The sequence below is a fragment of the Neopelma chrysocephalum genome, unplaced genomic scaffold (genome assembly GCF_003984885.1).
Source record: "Neopelma chrysocephalum unplaced genomic scaffold, ASM398488v2 Primary Assembly neopelma1_63, whole genome shotgun sequence".
Lineage (NCBI taxonomy): Eukaryota > Metazoa > Chordata > Aves > Passeriformes > Pipridae > Neopelma > Neopelma chrysocephalum.
The window spans coordinates 12,484,010-12,502,108 of record NW_020897720.1 but is presented as its reverse complement, the minus strand read 5'-3'; the positions used below and the strand labels follow the sequence as shown (position 1 = coordinate 12,502,108).

At 40.7% G+C, this 18,099-nt stretch overlaps 1 protein-coding gene across 1 annotated transcript in view; it reads left to right on the top strand.

The window, feature by feature from the left end:
* The window catches only part of SPOCK1 (SPARC (osteonectin), cwcv and kazal like domains proteoglycan 1), a 229,447-nt gene that overhangs the window by 198,449 nt on the left and 12,899 nt on the right, over positions 1-18,099 (top strand). Inside the window, exon 7 of the mRNA XM_027682817.1 lies at positions 13,149-13,265. Within this exon, the coding sequence (XP_027538618.1) occupies positions 13,149-13,265 (117 nt within the window). The remainder of the gene's footprint in view (positions 1-13,148; positions 13,266-18,099) is intronic.

The following is an 18,099-nucleotide window of genomic DNA, read 5'->3' as shown; positions in this document are numbered from 1 at the left end:
ACTGAAGGTCACACTTGATCACTCTGGTCATGATGAATATGAGAGGATGAGGCAGCTCGGGGGAAATCTTTATTTTTATGAGACACTCCAGGATCCCACCATTCTTGTGGAATATATGGGTAAATGGGTGGTGCAGGGAGATGGTTCTTTTCTCCATGTGTTGTTTAGTAGGAAACAAAATTAAGGATATGAAGAAATCCAAGGTGTATTCAGCCTGGAGAGCTGCAAAACCCCTTTCTTTGTCACTGTGTGAAAAAAGGACAGGAAGGAAAGAGAGAGAGAAGAGAAGTGTTTAATCCTCCTGTGTGACACTACTTAGATAAATACTTCCCAGATTAGCTGTCAGACCATTAACTACTACACTCAGTTGTGGTCTGCTCCTACATATGCAGTTTGGTTGAACTTTCACATTTTCTCTGAAGAGCTGATTTATGTTTGGACACCAATCAAAATTACACATTCTGTAACAGGACACTTGTTTCCTTATCTCTCTTTCTACAAGCTATTGTTTTTCAACGAAAACAACAACAGCAAAGGTCAGGATTTGTGCAATAACATGAACTGGGAGTACAAAGAGGGAGCTGGAATAGAAGCTGGAAGCCAACCATGAAGCAGGGCAAGCTCTTTTTGCTTCTTACAATGTATCACTTATCCACAAAGGAACATTTCCATCCCCTGTACATACCATCTCTATATACACCGCTGGGAATGTGTGATGTTGCTCTTAGTAAGAACATTCTCTTTATTTTCTATCTCGCTGCTGTCAATAAATCATCTGCTAAATGAATCAGGCCTTGTGAACTTGTACTGCCAAGATTGATTTTTGCATGACGTTTCTTCAGGAAATGAATTAAATCTTAGAAAGAAAAATGTGTGCACAGTGGCAAAGTGTGCTTTCACAGGGAGAGTATTTATGATGAATAGAAGCAAGATAGAGTACACATGCTTCACAGAACACATTCTTGTAATGATGCACGGTACTAATATGATCTGAAGTAAAGATGGCAAGATCAGAAGCTTTCAATGCAGAAAGATTACCATTTCCTTTGAAAGCATTATTTACTGTAAATTCCTGAGATAGTTTTCAAAACACATTGAGTTCTTTCATTGTAATTTACATAAGTCCTTATTTTTTTGGCTCTCCTCAGTATCCATCAAAATAATTGGGCTTTCAGCAGTGCTTTGTACAGACAGGTGGGTATGAATCCAAGGGCGATTTTTTCTCTTTACTGGCTGCCTTTATGACAACCAAAGGAGGCTCCTCTTGCATTATTGCTTTATGGGGATAAAGTAAAAGACCCTGTGAGTCTCCCTGCTATGCAAGAGAGTGAATGTGTGTGCCCTTCACCTGTTGTTACAGAGATACTTAAATCCAGTCTCCTTTTGCTGTCAGTGAAGGTTTTGGGCAGAGGAAAAGAAAAAAATTCCAAGTGACTTCTTCTCCAAGATTTTCTCAACATTAGAAGTGCATTTCTGTTATCAGTCATAGCAAATGTAGTAGGAAATTATTTTTAATCCTGTGGTTATTAGCTCACAATAAAATAATGGGACTTTGTTCCTTTAATGGGAACTGCTTTTCCTGACAGTGACAGGGATGGTAAATATTGTACTAAAGGCCTGTAACCTACAAATAGTTTAATATCCAGGAACTTGTGTCAGAATGGGAAAAGTACATTCCAACTCTATAGTGAATTAAAAATCAAAACATTAAAAGGGCCAGAGTGTGAAATGGTATCCCTGCCTCCTTAAGGAGCATCAAAGGAATAAAGAAATATAAAAGGCACAAGGCAACTTTTGGAGGGAGACTGAGTAATATATTCCAAAAGCGTTTCAGTATATGACACCTGAAGGAATCAGGCTCAACTTTTAGTTATCCAAGTCAATTCAGACCCTTGGAAAAGCCAGAATCAGGTCCACAGTCTAAAATTAATGGTATGGTCTACATGTACTAAAATCTGGCCCTGTCAGCCTGGCCTCTTTTAAAGCTTCCTCAGCCACAGTTCCAAATCTGTCTTTTTTTTTTTTTTACCAAACAAATTCCTTTCATATGAGCCATTTTTATCTCTTTTCACAATGCCATAGGATAGTTTTCATCTCACTTGCTGCTTCTTTTTTTTTTATTTCAGATGTTAAATATTTTAATAGTGCAAACATTTTAAAAAATAGGGACATTTTAATAAACCATATCCCTGAATACACAAAACTCAGTCCTCCATCTGAAAGACTTTAAAAATACACAAATGCACATGAAGGGTTGAGAAAAGAATTGACAGTTCTTTAAATGATTCTTCGAAACATGCACTAGCCAGAGATTTTTTTGCAGCTACATTCCATATTTTTTTGAAGTTACCAATTCCCACAGCATCTGAGTATGGCCATCTCATATTTTTCTTTGTACTCTTAAATGAAGTTTTGTAGGTATAGGAGGTACATTATACTAGGAAAATAACAGGCAGTGTGTATTTTGAGCTTTTTTTTATCTACAGCCTTCTCTGATACTCAGTTCAGCTCAGCTTATCCTCTTTTTAATCCCGGAGAAGTTTGTTTTGTGCTTTAGCAGCACCCCAGCCCCTCAGTCCAGAAACAGAGAGACCAGAACAGCTGGAGCATCATTGGCCCCCTCAGTCAAAAGCACCAAAATTTGTTAAAAATTGAGCCACCCCCTCACTTTGCCAGGGAACACCCAGGCAAAGTCCTGAGCATCAGTTCTGTGAGGGAGGAGGCTCTTCTTCATTTCACCCCCAGCTGGGCTCCCATCATTTGGGGAGCCATCATTCCCACACCCCAGGAGGGTGTTATCTCCCAAGAAGCCAAACCCCTGCTTGTGATGCACCTCCTTCACCTACAGAGAGAAGTATTTTCTAATGTCTTTGTTAATGGGATGCATTTGAGCACTGATGAGCCATCCCAGACAAGTGTTTTGGCTCGGGAAGCAATCACTGCTCACTCCTGTGAAGGTGATGGCACTGCTCTGGTGTACAAATGGCTCCAGTCAAATCCTATTCCAGCCATAAATCCACTCAAATTTGGTTCTCAATATTTGAGAGCATTGTATTCCCTTACCAAGATTACTCCATCCCTTGGCTGTTCCCTGTTGCCCTGATTGCTGTGTTGCTGTGCTGTATTTCCTCCTGGTATTTGTGCATTTCTGGGTTTGGAAGGTGCAGTAGTGCAGAAATAGTCCTGATTTCTTGTCAGGGGATCTTTGCAATCCACAGGGGAGCTATGTTGTCTCATTTGCACTTTCTTATTGAATTTCAATCAGTTTTCCCAACAATTTGCTGGAGGAATTCCCGTGGGACTTCTTCAAATGCTCCCAGCCCCATGCTGTCCGACAGCTCCTCATTTTCTCTTCCAGGGTCGCCTGTGTTTTCTCATTTAAGAATAATTCACCACATGACAACATTTTACATTAATGAAGCCCTGGTGGTATCAGTTGTGATGACATTCAGTAGGGAACACAGAAAATAAGCACAGGGATATACACAGTATAAAATAAAAATCAACTGATGTGCAAAAAAGTTAATGAGGGGGAAAAACAGTTTCTGCTGGCATATGCTGACTCACGAGTATCTCCCTCTCCATCCTGCTCAAGCGTGGGCAAATTGGATTTATCTGTCACTTTTCAAGGGTCCCTGAGGAGGAGAATAAAGATGGTGGGCTCTGCTAAAAATTAAGTGAATCTACTCAATTGTTTCCCTCTTTTTTCTGTTTCATGGAGTACCAGTTCCTGGAAGAAGGAGCCTTTCTAATAAATTCCTGGGTGCCTCTTGCTGCTTTTAGGCAGTGTCTGAAATCCCAGCAGGGACTGTGAGAAGAATGTGGGGTGATTTTTTTTCTGTGGGAGAGCAGCTCAGTCCTAGTGTTGAGTGTCCCTCTGGGATGCCCTGTGCTAGACCCACACAGGCTGCACAGTGAGAGTCCTGTTTTTCACTCCTGTACAATGTTCTGTGCTGATTTTCCCCAGGTAGCAGCTGTGATCATCTATCATGAGAGTGGACAGCCCAGACCTTACCTCCAGAATAGGCATCTCCAGCACACACTGCCATTTGGATCTTGCTACCCATAAAAATAATACCTTTTCTCATTAAAACAGACCAAAAAAAACCCCAATAACCAACTGGGAGCTCATTAATTTTAGATTTGAACAAACTTAACGAGATGGAGTAGTGTCAGAAGAACAGAATTGTGTAAAAGTAGCAGGTTTATCCTATGAACCACCAAAACTTCATGTATTTTAAAAGAATGTTATCAAATAATAACAAATATCTCTGTTTACTATGACACTTTACAAAAATTATCTACTGCCAGTGCATTTTTTTTCTTAATTCACTTTGGATCCATCTGTGATTGCACAAAGAACTGTAAAAACTAGAGACCTCTTACAGCTCATTTCATATATAACCATATTTTCAACTTCTTTTGGAGAAGTGTTGCATGTGCTTATGCTTCTCCATAGGCATTCTGTGAAATCATCTTGTGCTTTTATTTTTCCCTGCATATAATCTTTTCATTTATACTCTTGGCTGTTGCTTTCCTACTCCAATTGAACATAAATAGATCTGCCCATTTCTTCTCAAATGCTGTCAAATTACTAATTTTACTTCCTGAATTTTGCTCTTTCCAGCTCAGGGCCATTTCCATTATGGAAGGCAGCAGCTGCCCTTAGCATCAGCAGCTCAAGTTATTTCCAACTACTGTAACTCAGAACATTTTTACTGAATATCAGAATTTAAAATTTCTCTCTGTTCAGCAAGTGGAGCAAAACAACCTCTTGGATGTGGAGAAGTTCAGCAGGTTGTCTTAACGTTTTCAGTTATGGCTTTGGAAGGTCTGTAGGAAACAATTCCATTTAATACTCAAATATACACACTATGATACTGCTTGTCTAAAAATAACTGTCCCTCAGTTCCCTCATTTTAACCCCAGTGAGTTTTGTTTGTGCTCATAATTATTCTTCCAGCTTTTCTTATTTATTATCCCCAATGCCTCAGAGTGCAATATCTGCTGAGCTGTTGGCAGCAAAGTCAGGTATCTGTGAAAACCTCCCATGGGCTGTGAGCTGCTTTTTTAGCACTGCTTTAAACTCAAACCAGGGTTCATTTTTTTCTAAGAAATCATCCCTCTTGCAAAGACCAGCCAATGCTCAACAAGCCAAGGCTAAAGCCAACTGGAATGTCTTCTCTGAGGCTGGTGCAGAAGACACTGGATGCCAAGTCAAGGACATCTGTTCAGAGTGTAAAAACGGAGAGGAAGGAAGAGGGAGGGAGAAAGGAAGGAAGGAAGGCAAGAGGGACATGATGACTCCATAAAGCCTTTTTTCATCCAGAGAACTGCATGAACTGCTGGAAAAGTCCATTCAGTCAGACGTTTTTATTTGCTCTGCTTTAGTTTTCAGTTGATGTAACTCTCTCTATTCCGCCCTTCAGGTGATATGACAGAATTTGAATGAAAACATCAGCTGGCAAGTGAATTTTGGGAGGCTTAGAATCATGCAGGAGATAACATTTTAATTAGTACCTGACACGGCCAGAATGCCACAAGGGACATTGCTCCCACAATTTTCCTCAGTTTGACAGTCCCCCACCATCTTATAGTTGGGATGTATTTAAAATAAAACTCCAGGCTTCTTAATCACCTGGCAAAGACGAACTTTGCAGGGTTTTCCCAATTACTGTGAGCACAAAAGGAACCAGCAGTTAAGCACCGTGAAAGCAGATGTACACTTTGCCTGCAGCATTAACAGGGAGCTTTGCAGCTCTCAATCTCTGTTTGCACAGGTCTGGCTGAGCTTTGTGTTTTATATGTCCCATTTTAAAGAAGCTTCAGATCAAAGCCTATTTCGTCTTCCCAGTAGCTTGGCTGCTCCTGCAATCATCTGAAAGTCAGAACTACAGGATCTTGGCATCTGCTGCTGTATTTATAAGACAAGGCAAAAACAAGTGACAGAAGGATCAGAGGTGGTTATAGGCATAGGTGTCAACCCTGGGGAAGAATAGCCAGGGAATGCCAAAAATGCAGCAAGACAGATATATCCATGCAGAATTTTGTCATGGAATGTTGGTGACTGCAGGAGGGATTTGAGATGGAAGTCGTGCGGTGACCGAACCAGCAAGGTGTGTTTGGAACACAGAACCTTTCCTTCTAGTAATAGTAAACAATCCATTCCTTTCTACTTCGTGAAATTATTGGCATAATACCTCACTTCTTATTGTTAGAAGAAGTTGCCTGAGGCCTCAATGAGAAGAGCAAATGAGGGCATCACTCCTTCCAGCCACGAGCGGTGCAATAATTGTGAAGGTAATTATCCCCAGAGTTGCATCACCAAAATGTCACCTATAAAACACCAGGGAGTCATACACAAGTCACACAGAGGTGTGTATGTTTAGCTGCATCTGCGTGGGGTGGAATTGGAAGTGGAGGGTTAGCACAGCACTGAGTTCATCTCAGTGCTTAGTTTCAAATCAGCTCCAGAGGTGTTTTGAACATTATTTTCCATGACTGGAAGCAGACTCACACCCCCCCTTAGCCTGAAAGATGCTACAATTTTTTTAACTTTATCCTTAAAGCCTGTTTAGATAATCAACACACATGTGGACACAATTATAGCAGGGTGAAAGGAGTTGTTGACTTACCTACAAGAGAGAAAATGAAGGTGGTGATGTTTGCCAGAGAGTGGTTGAAATTGCTGCATTTTCTTTTTATAAAGTATATAGAATGTAAAGAATAATATAAAATGTGAAGAGCAATATAAAATATAGTACAAAGGATAAGTGTTATCTCCTGTCAACCTCCATGCTATCAGACATTTCTGTCAAACTTTTTAAAGTGTTATTACATTGTTCTTAAGTATGTGTTTTACCATATAATTTTGTTGTGTTAGTCTTCAAAAATACAAAAATGAGAGGTTTTCTTTTTCCTTTTTGAACAGCTGAAATAATTTCTGTCCTATTTCTAGCTGGAGGAATTGGGCAATGTCATGTAAGTTCGTGCTATATCACATTTAAATCAAAACTAAATGGACTTGTCCTCCAGACTCACAGGACAAATGCTTGGCCCGTTTGTTACCACTGACACGTGTTACCAATACACGGTAACATCATAATAATAAGAGCTGGTAACATAATAATACCAACAGCTGGTTTCTGCTTGTGAGCCAAGCAGCAAACAGGGCCAGAATCTTGTTGCTCAGGGAATACCAAGGCTGAAATTTCAGCCCCTGGGTTGAGATGGGCTCTCTTGCAAAGTTTTCCATTTCTTATTTTCACTATGTGGCTGGTCACCTCAACCACAACCCCTTGGTTCTGCTCCGTGGCAGGACATTTGCATCTTTAAGCAGGTGATTCAAAAACTAGTGGCATGTTCCTAAGCTGAATTCTGTCATGGCAGATTTAGTTTGGGTGGAAAGGACACAAATCTGAGTAACTAAATATGTATTTTTTTAAAGCTTCTACTTTTTACTTTTTTTTTTAATTATTATTATTATTTGCATTCTTATATATGCATTTGCAGTTTCCTTTCCTCTACAGTATAGAAAAGTTGAAGCTATCCCAGCTCTCAGGGAATGTTCACATGCTCCATTTTGGCATTCAGGGAATAGGGAATCTGTTCCTCAGCCTCTACCTAAGAGACTATTTAGCCTATTTATATAACAATAATGTCAATCCAAAAAACCAGTCTCTGGTAATGTAATTGGCAGTAATTTAGCACTATTTGTAAAAATTGTTATTAGAATAATGACAATAGTAGCAAGAAGGCAAGAGACAGATGACAGAGAGATGACAGGGAAGTCAAATGATACAAAAGCTGTTACACACATACTGTGAATCTGTTTGCATGGTTTGCTTATTGGGAAATAATGTAATGTATCACTGTAACTTTTTTCTGGACAACATGGACTTCTTGCTTGCCACATAGTGCCAGAACATTCTGGCAGCAAGTGAGACACTAATACAGTGCTGCATCAATGTACTTTCTAGGTTTTGTTTAGAGTTCACTGCAGTAGGAGTTACAAGGCTTGTTTTGTTATTTTGTTAGTGGATGAAGATTTTACAATATTGCTTTGCTAGGCTGGAATAAAAATGGGATGTGACCCAGTATTGATTTAATCTTATACATCTACAGGTAAGTTCAGTTTTAATGTTGACTTCTATCACCAAGTACTACTGAAAGTCCCTATCTGAAAGAGTGAAATTAAATATTATCCTGCTAATTTTCACCACCTATGTAAATAGTGTCTGTAGAGCTGAAAAGGTCCAAGGCCTATAAAAACCTGAGCCTTTAGAGCATGCTAATGGCTTTCCATTAGGTCAGATTAATGTTTTCTGCTTAGTGAAAATAGGTATTTAGCAAAAGTGCTTTCAGTTTGTTAGGAATAAATAACTGCTGGACCAATTCCCTCACCCTTGGGAATAAATCTGCACTTTCAGTGCTTGCTAATAAATCAGTTCTGCAGGATAATTCCTCACATCTGCAGATTCAGATCTGAGGGTGCGGGTTGGGTCCAGCAGCACATAGATCTTCCATGACTCAGAGAAGGGACAGGTTCTGCCACTGTTCCTGGTCCCACTGCCATGGCAGGTGCAGGGCACTGGCTCTGGGATCAGGTAGGAGAGCTGGATGTTTAAATCCTGCCTCTCCATCCCCAGCTGGAGCAGCAGACACGCCGGGAAGTCGTAGGTGTCACGGAAGAGCATCAGCAGTGAGGGGTCCAGGAATTAATGTTCCACAAGGATCTGATGTCATGTGGCTCTGAGGCAGAACTTTTGGTGACGTGGATAAAATAGCAAGTACAAAGCCCTGTGGGTTGTTCTCTTTTTAAAAGGTGTAGGAAATGACCTGAAGGCAGAGTCTCTGATCTTGAAGAAGACACACACCAAAGTGAAAATGCCTCTTTGCACGTGTTGAGACTTGGGCTGTGTCACAGCTTTAAATGGCTGCTGACAGTTGACAGGACAGATTTGGGTTGTTAGAGAGGGACTATGGAGAGATTCCTCCCTTGGTGATTCTCTTCATCCCGGATTTTTTTAATCAGTGCTTCAAGCCATGTCAACATCCATATTGTTTGCAGCCCCAGTGTTCTCTCTTTATAAATCTCCAAATAGCAAGAGACCCATTATCACATCCACTCCTCCTACAGCCCTGTTCTTGTCGTCTGAGGAATGGGACTTGAAACTTCTATTAATAGCAAAGAGGTACATTTGCAGCGCATTTTTTATGAAGAGGGTTCTTAAAAATGCTTTAAAACTTATACTAATGGAAATTTATATATGAGGATCTTAGATCTGAGGGTCCTCAGAGCTATGCTTTCTAATTGTTTGATATGTAACGTAATGGGTCCTACCACCAGAAGTAAAACATGAAGTGCTCTGGTTCCTGGAACCCAGCTGGAGGCTGGGCCTGACTTTGTATGAAATTTGTGCCCTCTGAACGTCAATCCACTTTGAAGTGTCCCAAAACAAACAAATTCAGAATGATTATAGACTGCTGATAATGTTTAAATAAATGAAATAGAATGCAGTTCCATCAGGTAGAGAGGCAGGATATTTTTAACCAGGCACAGTGGCGTTAAGATAAAATTTAACACAAGAAAATGTAAAATAATGCTTCCTCCATTTTAATGTGCAGGGGAAAGTAAGATTGAGGGCGTTAAATACTTGAATAGAAATTTAGCTGAACTTTGCATAAAATTTTTGAAGTCTCGTCCAGGAATTTATTATTCACTCCATATTAACAGCAAAGTTGGTTCCTGTTTGACTCATGAAACAGCATTTATCCTTGTGAAGAAAGACTGCAGTCCTAAGAGAGAACCTCAACATCTTATCCACTGTGGAATCATCTTTAAGCAGCATACTTAAGGAGTATCTCAGTTATTCACAAAAGAACTATCCAGAATGCAGAAAACTCCAGTTCTGGGCTTCTTGTCAAGTTGTGCCTCAGACTGAATTCCAAGGGAAATCTGCAGGGTTTGGGGTCAGTGAAAACAAGAGAAATAAATCATCCAGGGTCCACCCTCAAAGACTGTCCTCGGAGGGAGTGAGGGGGGCAGTCCTGGAGAAAGATGCAGCACAGAGGAGGATCCAAGCCTGTTCTGGCTCCATCAGAATCAAGGGAATGTCAGGACAGGAGGATATAAGGTCCTCTGTCTGAGCAGCTGTAGGTATAACCCAGCTGATGTAGCTCAGGGATTGCAGCTGTTGGGTAAAGGCACAGGACTGGTGTAAGTAGGAATGTCCATGGGCATGGAAAATCTCGACATGGTTAGAGTTACAGACGTGGAAAAACATGTAACAATTCATTACAAATGGCATTTTACAGATCCTGTTGTGTTTGTGTGCTTCGACTGTACAGAGGAGTTGTTTCAAGTCTGATTTGCCACTAATTAATTACTTCTGTTTACCATTAATTAATTGCTTCTGTCCCACCTACACTGTGCGTTCAGTCCTGGCCTCAGCTGCAATTTAAAAGCACGGATTCCAATTACCTCAGTCAATGCAGTTTACAGCAAATGCCCACTTTGTGGGATTTGTTTTAGAGCCCTCAGTCTGGCCCTGGGAATGCCTGGGAATCCTGCAGGGTGCTGAGGCTGGGAGAGGTGGAGCAGGAGCTTCTCCCACACTCTGAGTTCAGGAGCAAACGCCGGATCCCTCGAAGCTGTGGGTTGCTGTGGTCTCTACGGTTGGCTTTGTATTTGGAAGTACACAGATCTGAATAAGGAAAATTGCTCTAGAGGGTGTTTTATTTGTTATTTTCTTTTTTTCTGGGCCTTGGTTGCCTGTGAAGCTCAGTGTACCTGTCCCCAAGGCATGATAAGGGGTCAGGAAGGCACAGGAATGGATCTTTGTGGTCCAGAGTCCCAGCTTTGTCTTCCTAAAGGTGACACGTGCCACAATAAAAGCATCAGACCTGCACAATAAAATTACATTACTCATTTCTTGGACAAATGAATCCTCTTTTTTTTTTTTTTCACCCACCTGACATAATCAGGAGTCAAAGCTGTGTTTGTGTGAGCAGTTTGACTGGGGATACACTTGTGAAATACTCTGAACATATGGATAACCTGTCATGTGCAGGAGGTATTGGCTAAACAACACTTGTGCACTGTATTTCTCTTTATTTTTTCCTTTGCAAAACTGATTTTTGAAGGACAAGGCAGAAGGAAAGAAAAGACACTGCCTTCTTTTAATTGGGAAAGATGAATTATTATCAGTACCTTCCTCAGGAAACATTTGTGAGACAGGTTATTGGAAAGAAGGTTTTTAGGGTCTCTCGTGGTGCCATAGTGGCCTCATAATATTTTGACAAAAATTATGTCTGATGAGAACCAGTTGCTGGCAGTTCATTAGGGAATGCAGGAACAGCCTCATAAAAGAAGCATCTGCATCACTACTAACATGTATTTAAGTGCCCAACTCCTGTTGAAATTACCAGTTGCATGGTGGAAATTTCTCTATCTTTTTGGATCTAAACTCATAAAATAAGAAATCATTTGTGCCTGTCTAGACCTAGTTCATAGCTGAATAATTGTTAATGATAACATCAGTTTTCTTCCTACCTTCCCCCCTTCAGACACTCCTGATGGGGCCTCATTACAGGCAGGATGATGGAATTTGTTCTGCTATTGCTTCTGTTGTGATTTTTCTCTGACAAAAGACTTTGTGAGTAATAGCCAAGGAAGAAAGAGAAACGTGAGGTGTTCCTTAGAGAAGAGATGGCATGGTGGGCTCAAAAATCCTATCTTGGCTTTGGTTTTAACTTTCAAAGATAAGATCGTTTACTATGAGTAAAATATAATGTTAATTTAAGTGAGAAAATAAGTGGTAAGGTTTTTCATTAAGGTAAGCTACTTTAGAGTTAGCATTGCATTGTCTTTCATTTATTTTACATTAATTGTTGGGGTTTTTTTCTCCAAGACCTGATATTTCCATACCTGTACTCAGTAAGGAGGCACAGTGATCTTCATATTTTTATCTTCAGTAGGAAAATTCATCAAATTCTTCCAGCATTACAGGGAAAAAAAACGGGGAAATCTTTCTTCTTCTCCCCTCTCAAATGCCAAAATAGTTCCCACTTAAAAAAGGCTATAATTTCTATTTTTAACTTAAGAGTTATTCCTGTCCCAGAATAAAGTGGGAGAACAAACAAAGACTCAGCACAGCCATGAGATCTCTGCAAGTTCCTTGCAGTCACTGGAGCAGTGAGTTTAACTTGGGAGAGCTGTGGGGCTCAATTGTTCTTCCATAAGGTGGAAGGAGGAGCATTATAATGTGCAGTGAGATGGAGAAGCCATATTGTGCCTGTGAAGGATGCCTGCCTCTACAGCATAAAATCCTCCTCTGTATTCCAAGAAATGTCATTTAAAATGTAGAATGAGCGCACAGCAGGAATAATAAAATTGCCTGAGCGTGTGAATTTTAAGCACTAAACATGATACAGAAACAAGAATATTTTTTCTGACAGAAACTGGTGACTAATGCAGCTTTCTTCCTTAAAAATATTTGCTTCAGCTGGATGTTAATCTCTTGGCAGAAATTTCTGAAAAAGAAAAAAAAGAAAATTAGATATTTCTCAGTAAAAATTTATAAGAAAATAAATGTTTTACCTCGCTAACAAAATGGAATTGACAGCCTTCAGAGGTGGCAGAGCCTTACTTGCAGTAGAACTAGAGCAACATGACAATTTTTTCTGTATATAAATAAGTATATATATTTCCTATTACTGTGATAATAGCCTTACACTAAGCCAAATGTGGCTATAAATTATTCCCAGCATCTTGTTCGAGTAGCATGTCTAGGCAAGTATGTCCCTCCTCCCCATCTGTTTGACTGATATTTTTCTCTGAAACCCTAAAAGGTGAAAACATTTAAGTTAAACAGTCACACAGCTCCAATTTCAAACCGGTGGGTAGCTCTGCGTGGCACTTCTTCCATCACAAATCATGTCACCTTTGTAGGAAATACTTCAGCCCAACTTATAATTCATGATGACTTACATTTTCTCTTTAACTTGCATCCTTTTCTTTTCCTTCAGAGCTCTTAATGAGGAGAACTTCACCACCACCAACACGACTTTTCTAATGGACTCTCTGGGGGAAGGTTTTTTTATCCCTGGTGCTCCTGACTCAGTCTGGTGCTTTGTTCTTTTTCCAGCTTGCACAGACAAGGAGCTGAGGAGCCTGGCTTCGAGGCTAAAGGACTGGTTTGGTGCTCTCCACGAGGATGCCAATCGTGTCATCAAACCCACGAGCTCGGAGACAGCGCAAGGCAGTAAGAAAACCCCTTTCCTTGGTGAACTTTGAGTGCTGGGGGCACTTCCCAATCTGCTCAGCTCTCAGTGCTGCAGTGTCGTGTCAGGCAGGTGCCAGGGAGCCAGCAGGCACACAGGAGACCTGATCCTGCAAATAAATTCCATTTTCTGAAGGAGCTGCAGTCCCTCTGTTCCCCCCTCTGGCCCAAACTGCTCTAAAAACAGGCAGTTAGAGACAGAATGGCCTCCACAAGTTAATCAGGCAAATCCCTTTGAAGGCCATGGAGGTGACCTCTATACCAGTAAAGGAAACTGCTCAGGGACTTTTCTTAGGTGAACTAACATGGCAGAGTTTGTGTCTGTACAATTAAATTCCATGACCCTCCATGGAATCACCCTTTGGGGTTGGACTGTGGTGTTTCCTTACCCACCAGGTTTGTGGCCAAGCATTTTCTGTCCCTAGCTCAGTGGGATAAGCCAAAAGTGTGGCATACAAGTGTAAAAAATTATTTCAATGTTGGGAAAAACTCAGGTTTTACTTTGCAATTTCCTGCTAACAGCTTATATATAAGAGAAAAAAAATAATTAAAACATCCACACCCGAACCATGGAGCTGGAAGAGTTAAATGGTCTGGAAAGCCATAAATCTGTTGTGTCCTAGGTATTTAATAACACCATCGTTACTTCCTTTGATGCTTTTTTTCTTTTTCCAAGAAAGGAAGAAAGTGAACAGTTAAGAGGACATTTACTCTCTGTGGGTTAAGCCAACATGACTGATTTTGATGTCATTTACCCACCAGGGAAGGTAAAGATTCACATAACAGCCTCAAAAGAGGTCATGTTCATCAGAGAGCAGATGCAACTTTATTTTCTGTAAGGACTCATTAATTCTTTTAAACAGTGTGTCCCAAAACACGTTATGTGTTGCAAAGTAGGATGCACAAGTTTTATCTGGGTTTGTAACTCACCTTCACTGATTTTCCATAGTATTTACAACAAAGTCAGTATTTTTAACACCATATGTCCTACTTATTTCTCAAACAGTGCTCCAAAAAAGGATATTCTCATGCAGAGGAAGCTGAAACATAGTGCAAAAAGCAACTGGGTGTACAGCTAATAATGGCTTCCAGATGTGAATTCGTTTCAGACCCCATGACAGAAAGCTTCAGAGACTTTAAACTTCGTTTGAAGTCCTGTAGGCCCAGAGTCACATGAAATCTCATTTTATCAGATTCCCCAAAAGGATGTTTTTCATGCAAAACCTGTGAGATCCTCATGAGGACCTTGCCAGAGGCCAAAGTCTCAATACAATCCTAAAGGTGTTGAGTCTTTTTTTTTTTTTTCTTTCTGAAGACATTTCAGTGAGAAAAACATCCCTGGTAATTCTGCAGTGTTTGCTCTGATTCACAGAGGAGCTGTTATCTCTTTTTAGTTTAGTTTGATTTCTGGCAGCTTTTATTTGAAAGGCTGCCTTGATGATCTTAAACACTTGATCTCAACAATGTTCATTTTTAGACTGTTGACTTAGTTTGGCACATTTTCTTATTTTCTTATATATCAGTTAAAAAAAAAAAGAAAGAAACTTTATGAGTTTAGATGCCTAAATCATTTTTGAATGCCACAAAACTTGGTCTTATTTTTCTTTTTGAGGGTTTGCAGCAGCATTCATGAATTAATCTGCATGTGCCAAATTCTGCAGCTCCAGTTCTCTCTGGTAGCACTGAAAATACTCACAGAGTGAGGACAGCAGCTCCCTCTAACTTCAGACATTTGTAAAAATGAAAGACATCTTAAACAGGGCTCAGAATTCAAAGCAAAGTTCACATACCCAAGCTGTAGAAAAGGATTTATGTGAATCCTGGCAAACAGGACACGCACAGCTCTGGAAACACGCTCTGATGTTCGTGTTGCCCTTTTTTTACTGCTCTGCATGTGTTGCCCTCCTCACCAGACAGATCACTTCATTAACCTGGTTTGGTTATGCCTGTAGAGTCTTAAAAGGCATGAACATCCTCAAAGTAATCCATTCTGGATGTGCCCCTGTGGCAGCAAAAGGAACAGATGGTGGGATGCGATGCCTGCGATGCCTCGGACACATGGGCTGTCTACAGAAGGTGTTCCAGCAGAGATTTCTCTGTGCTACATTAATTTTTTAAGATGTTAGTGTGAGTGTAAATAAGCATTTTGAGTGTATTAAGTTCACCCCCAGGTGAAGGAAAGATGTACACTCCTTTTTGTTTTCTTTTTAACTCTCTAAAAAGATAAAAAAGGGATGAGGGCGCTCGTTGTGTTTAAATCTCAAGCCTTCATCCAGTGAGCTCTCTGATCCCAGCAAGGCACTATGGGGCAGTGTCATGGTTTTAGCAAGGCCCAAAATCCAATTCTGATTCCTAGCCCCCCACCCACATCTCAACCCCATGTGAGATGGGTTTTCCAGACAAAAACACGAGACTCAATATGGGGGAAGGAATATATTACAAAGACTATACACATAAATAAATACTATAATACATTACAAACAATCTTAACTCTATATCTATCTCTACCATGACAACCTTGTCTTTGCAGGTTTTGTACAATTAAAATCTCCTCAAGAAATGATATAAGAAACTCAGGGACATGCTTTGGCATAAGGAAATAATAAAACTAATTAGGTAGCAAGATCAGATTCAAATTGCTCCTGAGCCTAATGATAATTCATAACATCCCCTCATAACATCCCCTTATTGTATCTAGATGGTCTCCCTGGCTGGAGTGGGAGTTATTTTCCTTTTACTAGAGATCTATCCAATAGGATTTTTTTCTGGGGAACATTTCTTCTCCTCCTTCCTTTATTTTAAGTGATAGGGGAAATTAGGTTAATTATTCCCCCGTTAATTTAATTGTAGTATACTTTAATAAAATAAAACTGGCTCATGTGAGTCAACTCTTGAAGGGGAAAAATAATTTTTTCATGCCAGAAGGTGTGTTTATTTTTAATTAGGATTTTCACTCACAGACTTTTTTTAAATTTAATTCCATTTTAATTCAGAGGAGGTGGAGCATTTTTATGTGTCAGTGGGATGTGAGACTTTTACATGTAGGTCACCAGTTTGATTTCCTTCCAGCTCTGTAGTGAGTGAGAGTTGTTAGGATGCTGAACAGCTGTCAGTCGGGAGAAGAAACACGATGCTCTCAATCCAGGTCCTTGTGAGCAGGTGTCCAAATGAGACCAGCCACCACCTCAACTGACATTAATTGGCATCTGTGTTGGCAGCCTCTGCCAAGGAGCCAAGAGCAAGAGGGATGTGGAGTCTGCACCGTTCTCCTGCTTCTCACCAAAGGCACTGCAGCACTAAGCTGATGGACAGAAAGATGCAGAAAAGTTCTCATTGAGGTTACTCTTGTTCTGGGTCTGTTGTGCCTCTTAACCAAGCACTGAATTCGTTACAGAATTACAGTATATGGTTTATCTCATCCAGTAAATAGCACCATTATTTTAAGTAAGTATATCAAAAGACTCTACTAAGGAGCTAATTCATTCAACATCACTTGGCCTCACCAAGCTGATGGGAGCACAGTGACCTCCCAGTGAAGGTAAGTAAGTGAGATCCAAAAGCCATTTTCCATCACCTGCCCTGGTTATGCAGGGAGCCAGAGCCTGTGCTGGACATTCAGGACACACTTGGCTTTCATTCCTGTTGCTGGGTGCTGGGAGCATTCAGGATTGTTGGATTTGGGCTGCTGATGCAATGTTGCAAAAGGTGGGCAGTATTTTTTACCAGCAGACAGTGTGGAGTGGAGGGAGATGCTACTATTTACCTTCAACTACATGTTGAGGGACAATTAAACTTTCCATCACACCTACCATCTCAGTAGTTAAAGACTTCCAGGCCACATTGTCTAATAATCCAGTGCTGTTTGATAATCCAGCCTTTTAATAAACCTGATCTGGAACTCTTGTCACAACAGTGGAAGCTCCCTTGTTTATAAGAAATTACAATCAAAACCTCTGTAATTAACTGTGTTCATGAGTGATCTTCCATGATTGTATCTCACATCCAAGCCCTGCTGGGATGTCACAGAGATCTCTGCACTCCCAGCAGTCACTGTCTCGTGATGTGCTCAGACAGGTCAGTGCTGGGGTTGTATCCCTGTTGGACACAGAGGTAGAGACTTCCCAGCAGGGAGGAAAACAAGACTCAGAAATAATCACCAGACACTGTCAGGAGCAAGTTCATGGCAAGATCTCCTCCTCCCTGTGTTGTTCCTTGGCAGTTAAGAGATGACCTTTAGAGAGCCACCAGGGCTGAGCAACACACACACCACTGATTATACAACAGACCTTGTAGTTACTCCTCTTTGCAGCAGCAAGTGCCACAACAGGGTGCAAAGGCCATTACCAGGGAGGGTATCTGTGCAGAAAAAGAGCAGACAACAGAGCCCAGCTCTTTTTCCCCTGAAAACTGTTAAAACTGGGATGGCTGAAGCGTGTACTGATCCCACCTGTACTCCACCCTGCAGCTGAATGACCCACCCCTGCCTGTGTGACTAGTTTTAACCTGCCCCATGGTGGGAAATTTGGCACAGCATACACCCACACGAGGCAGGACTGCATGTCCTGCTTCTCTTGCTTTATAAAGGCAAAGTCAAGGAATCTTAAATCCTTTCACTCAACGAGAGATTGCACAGTGATCAAATCCTCCTTGCCTTCTTCAGATGACTAAAATAATTGAAGTCAATATTCCTAATTGCTTCAGCAAGGCAAGCAGGCTTCCCCCTACATCTATTCACACAGCCTTTTTCTTTTTCACTGTGCTCAAATGTGATTAGATAATGCTATAGGAGATAACAGCACAAAAATGTGATGAAATG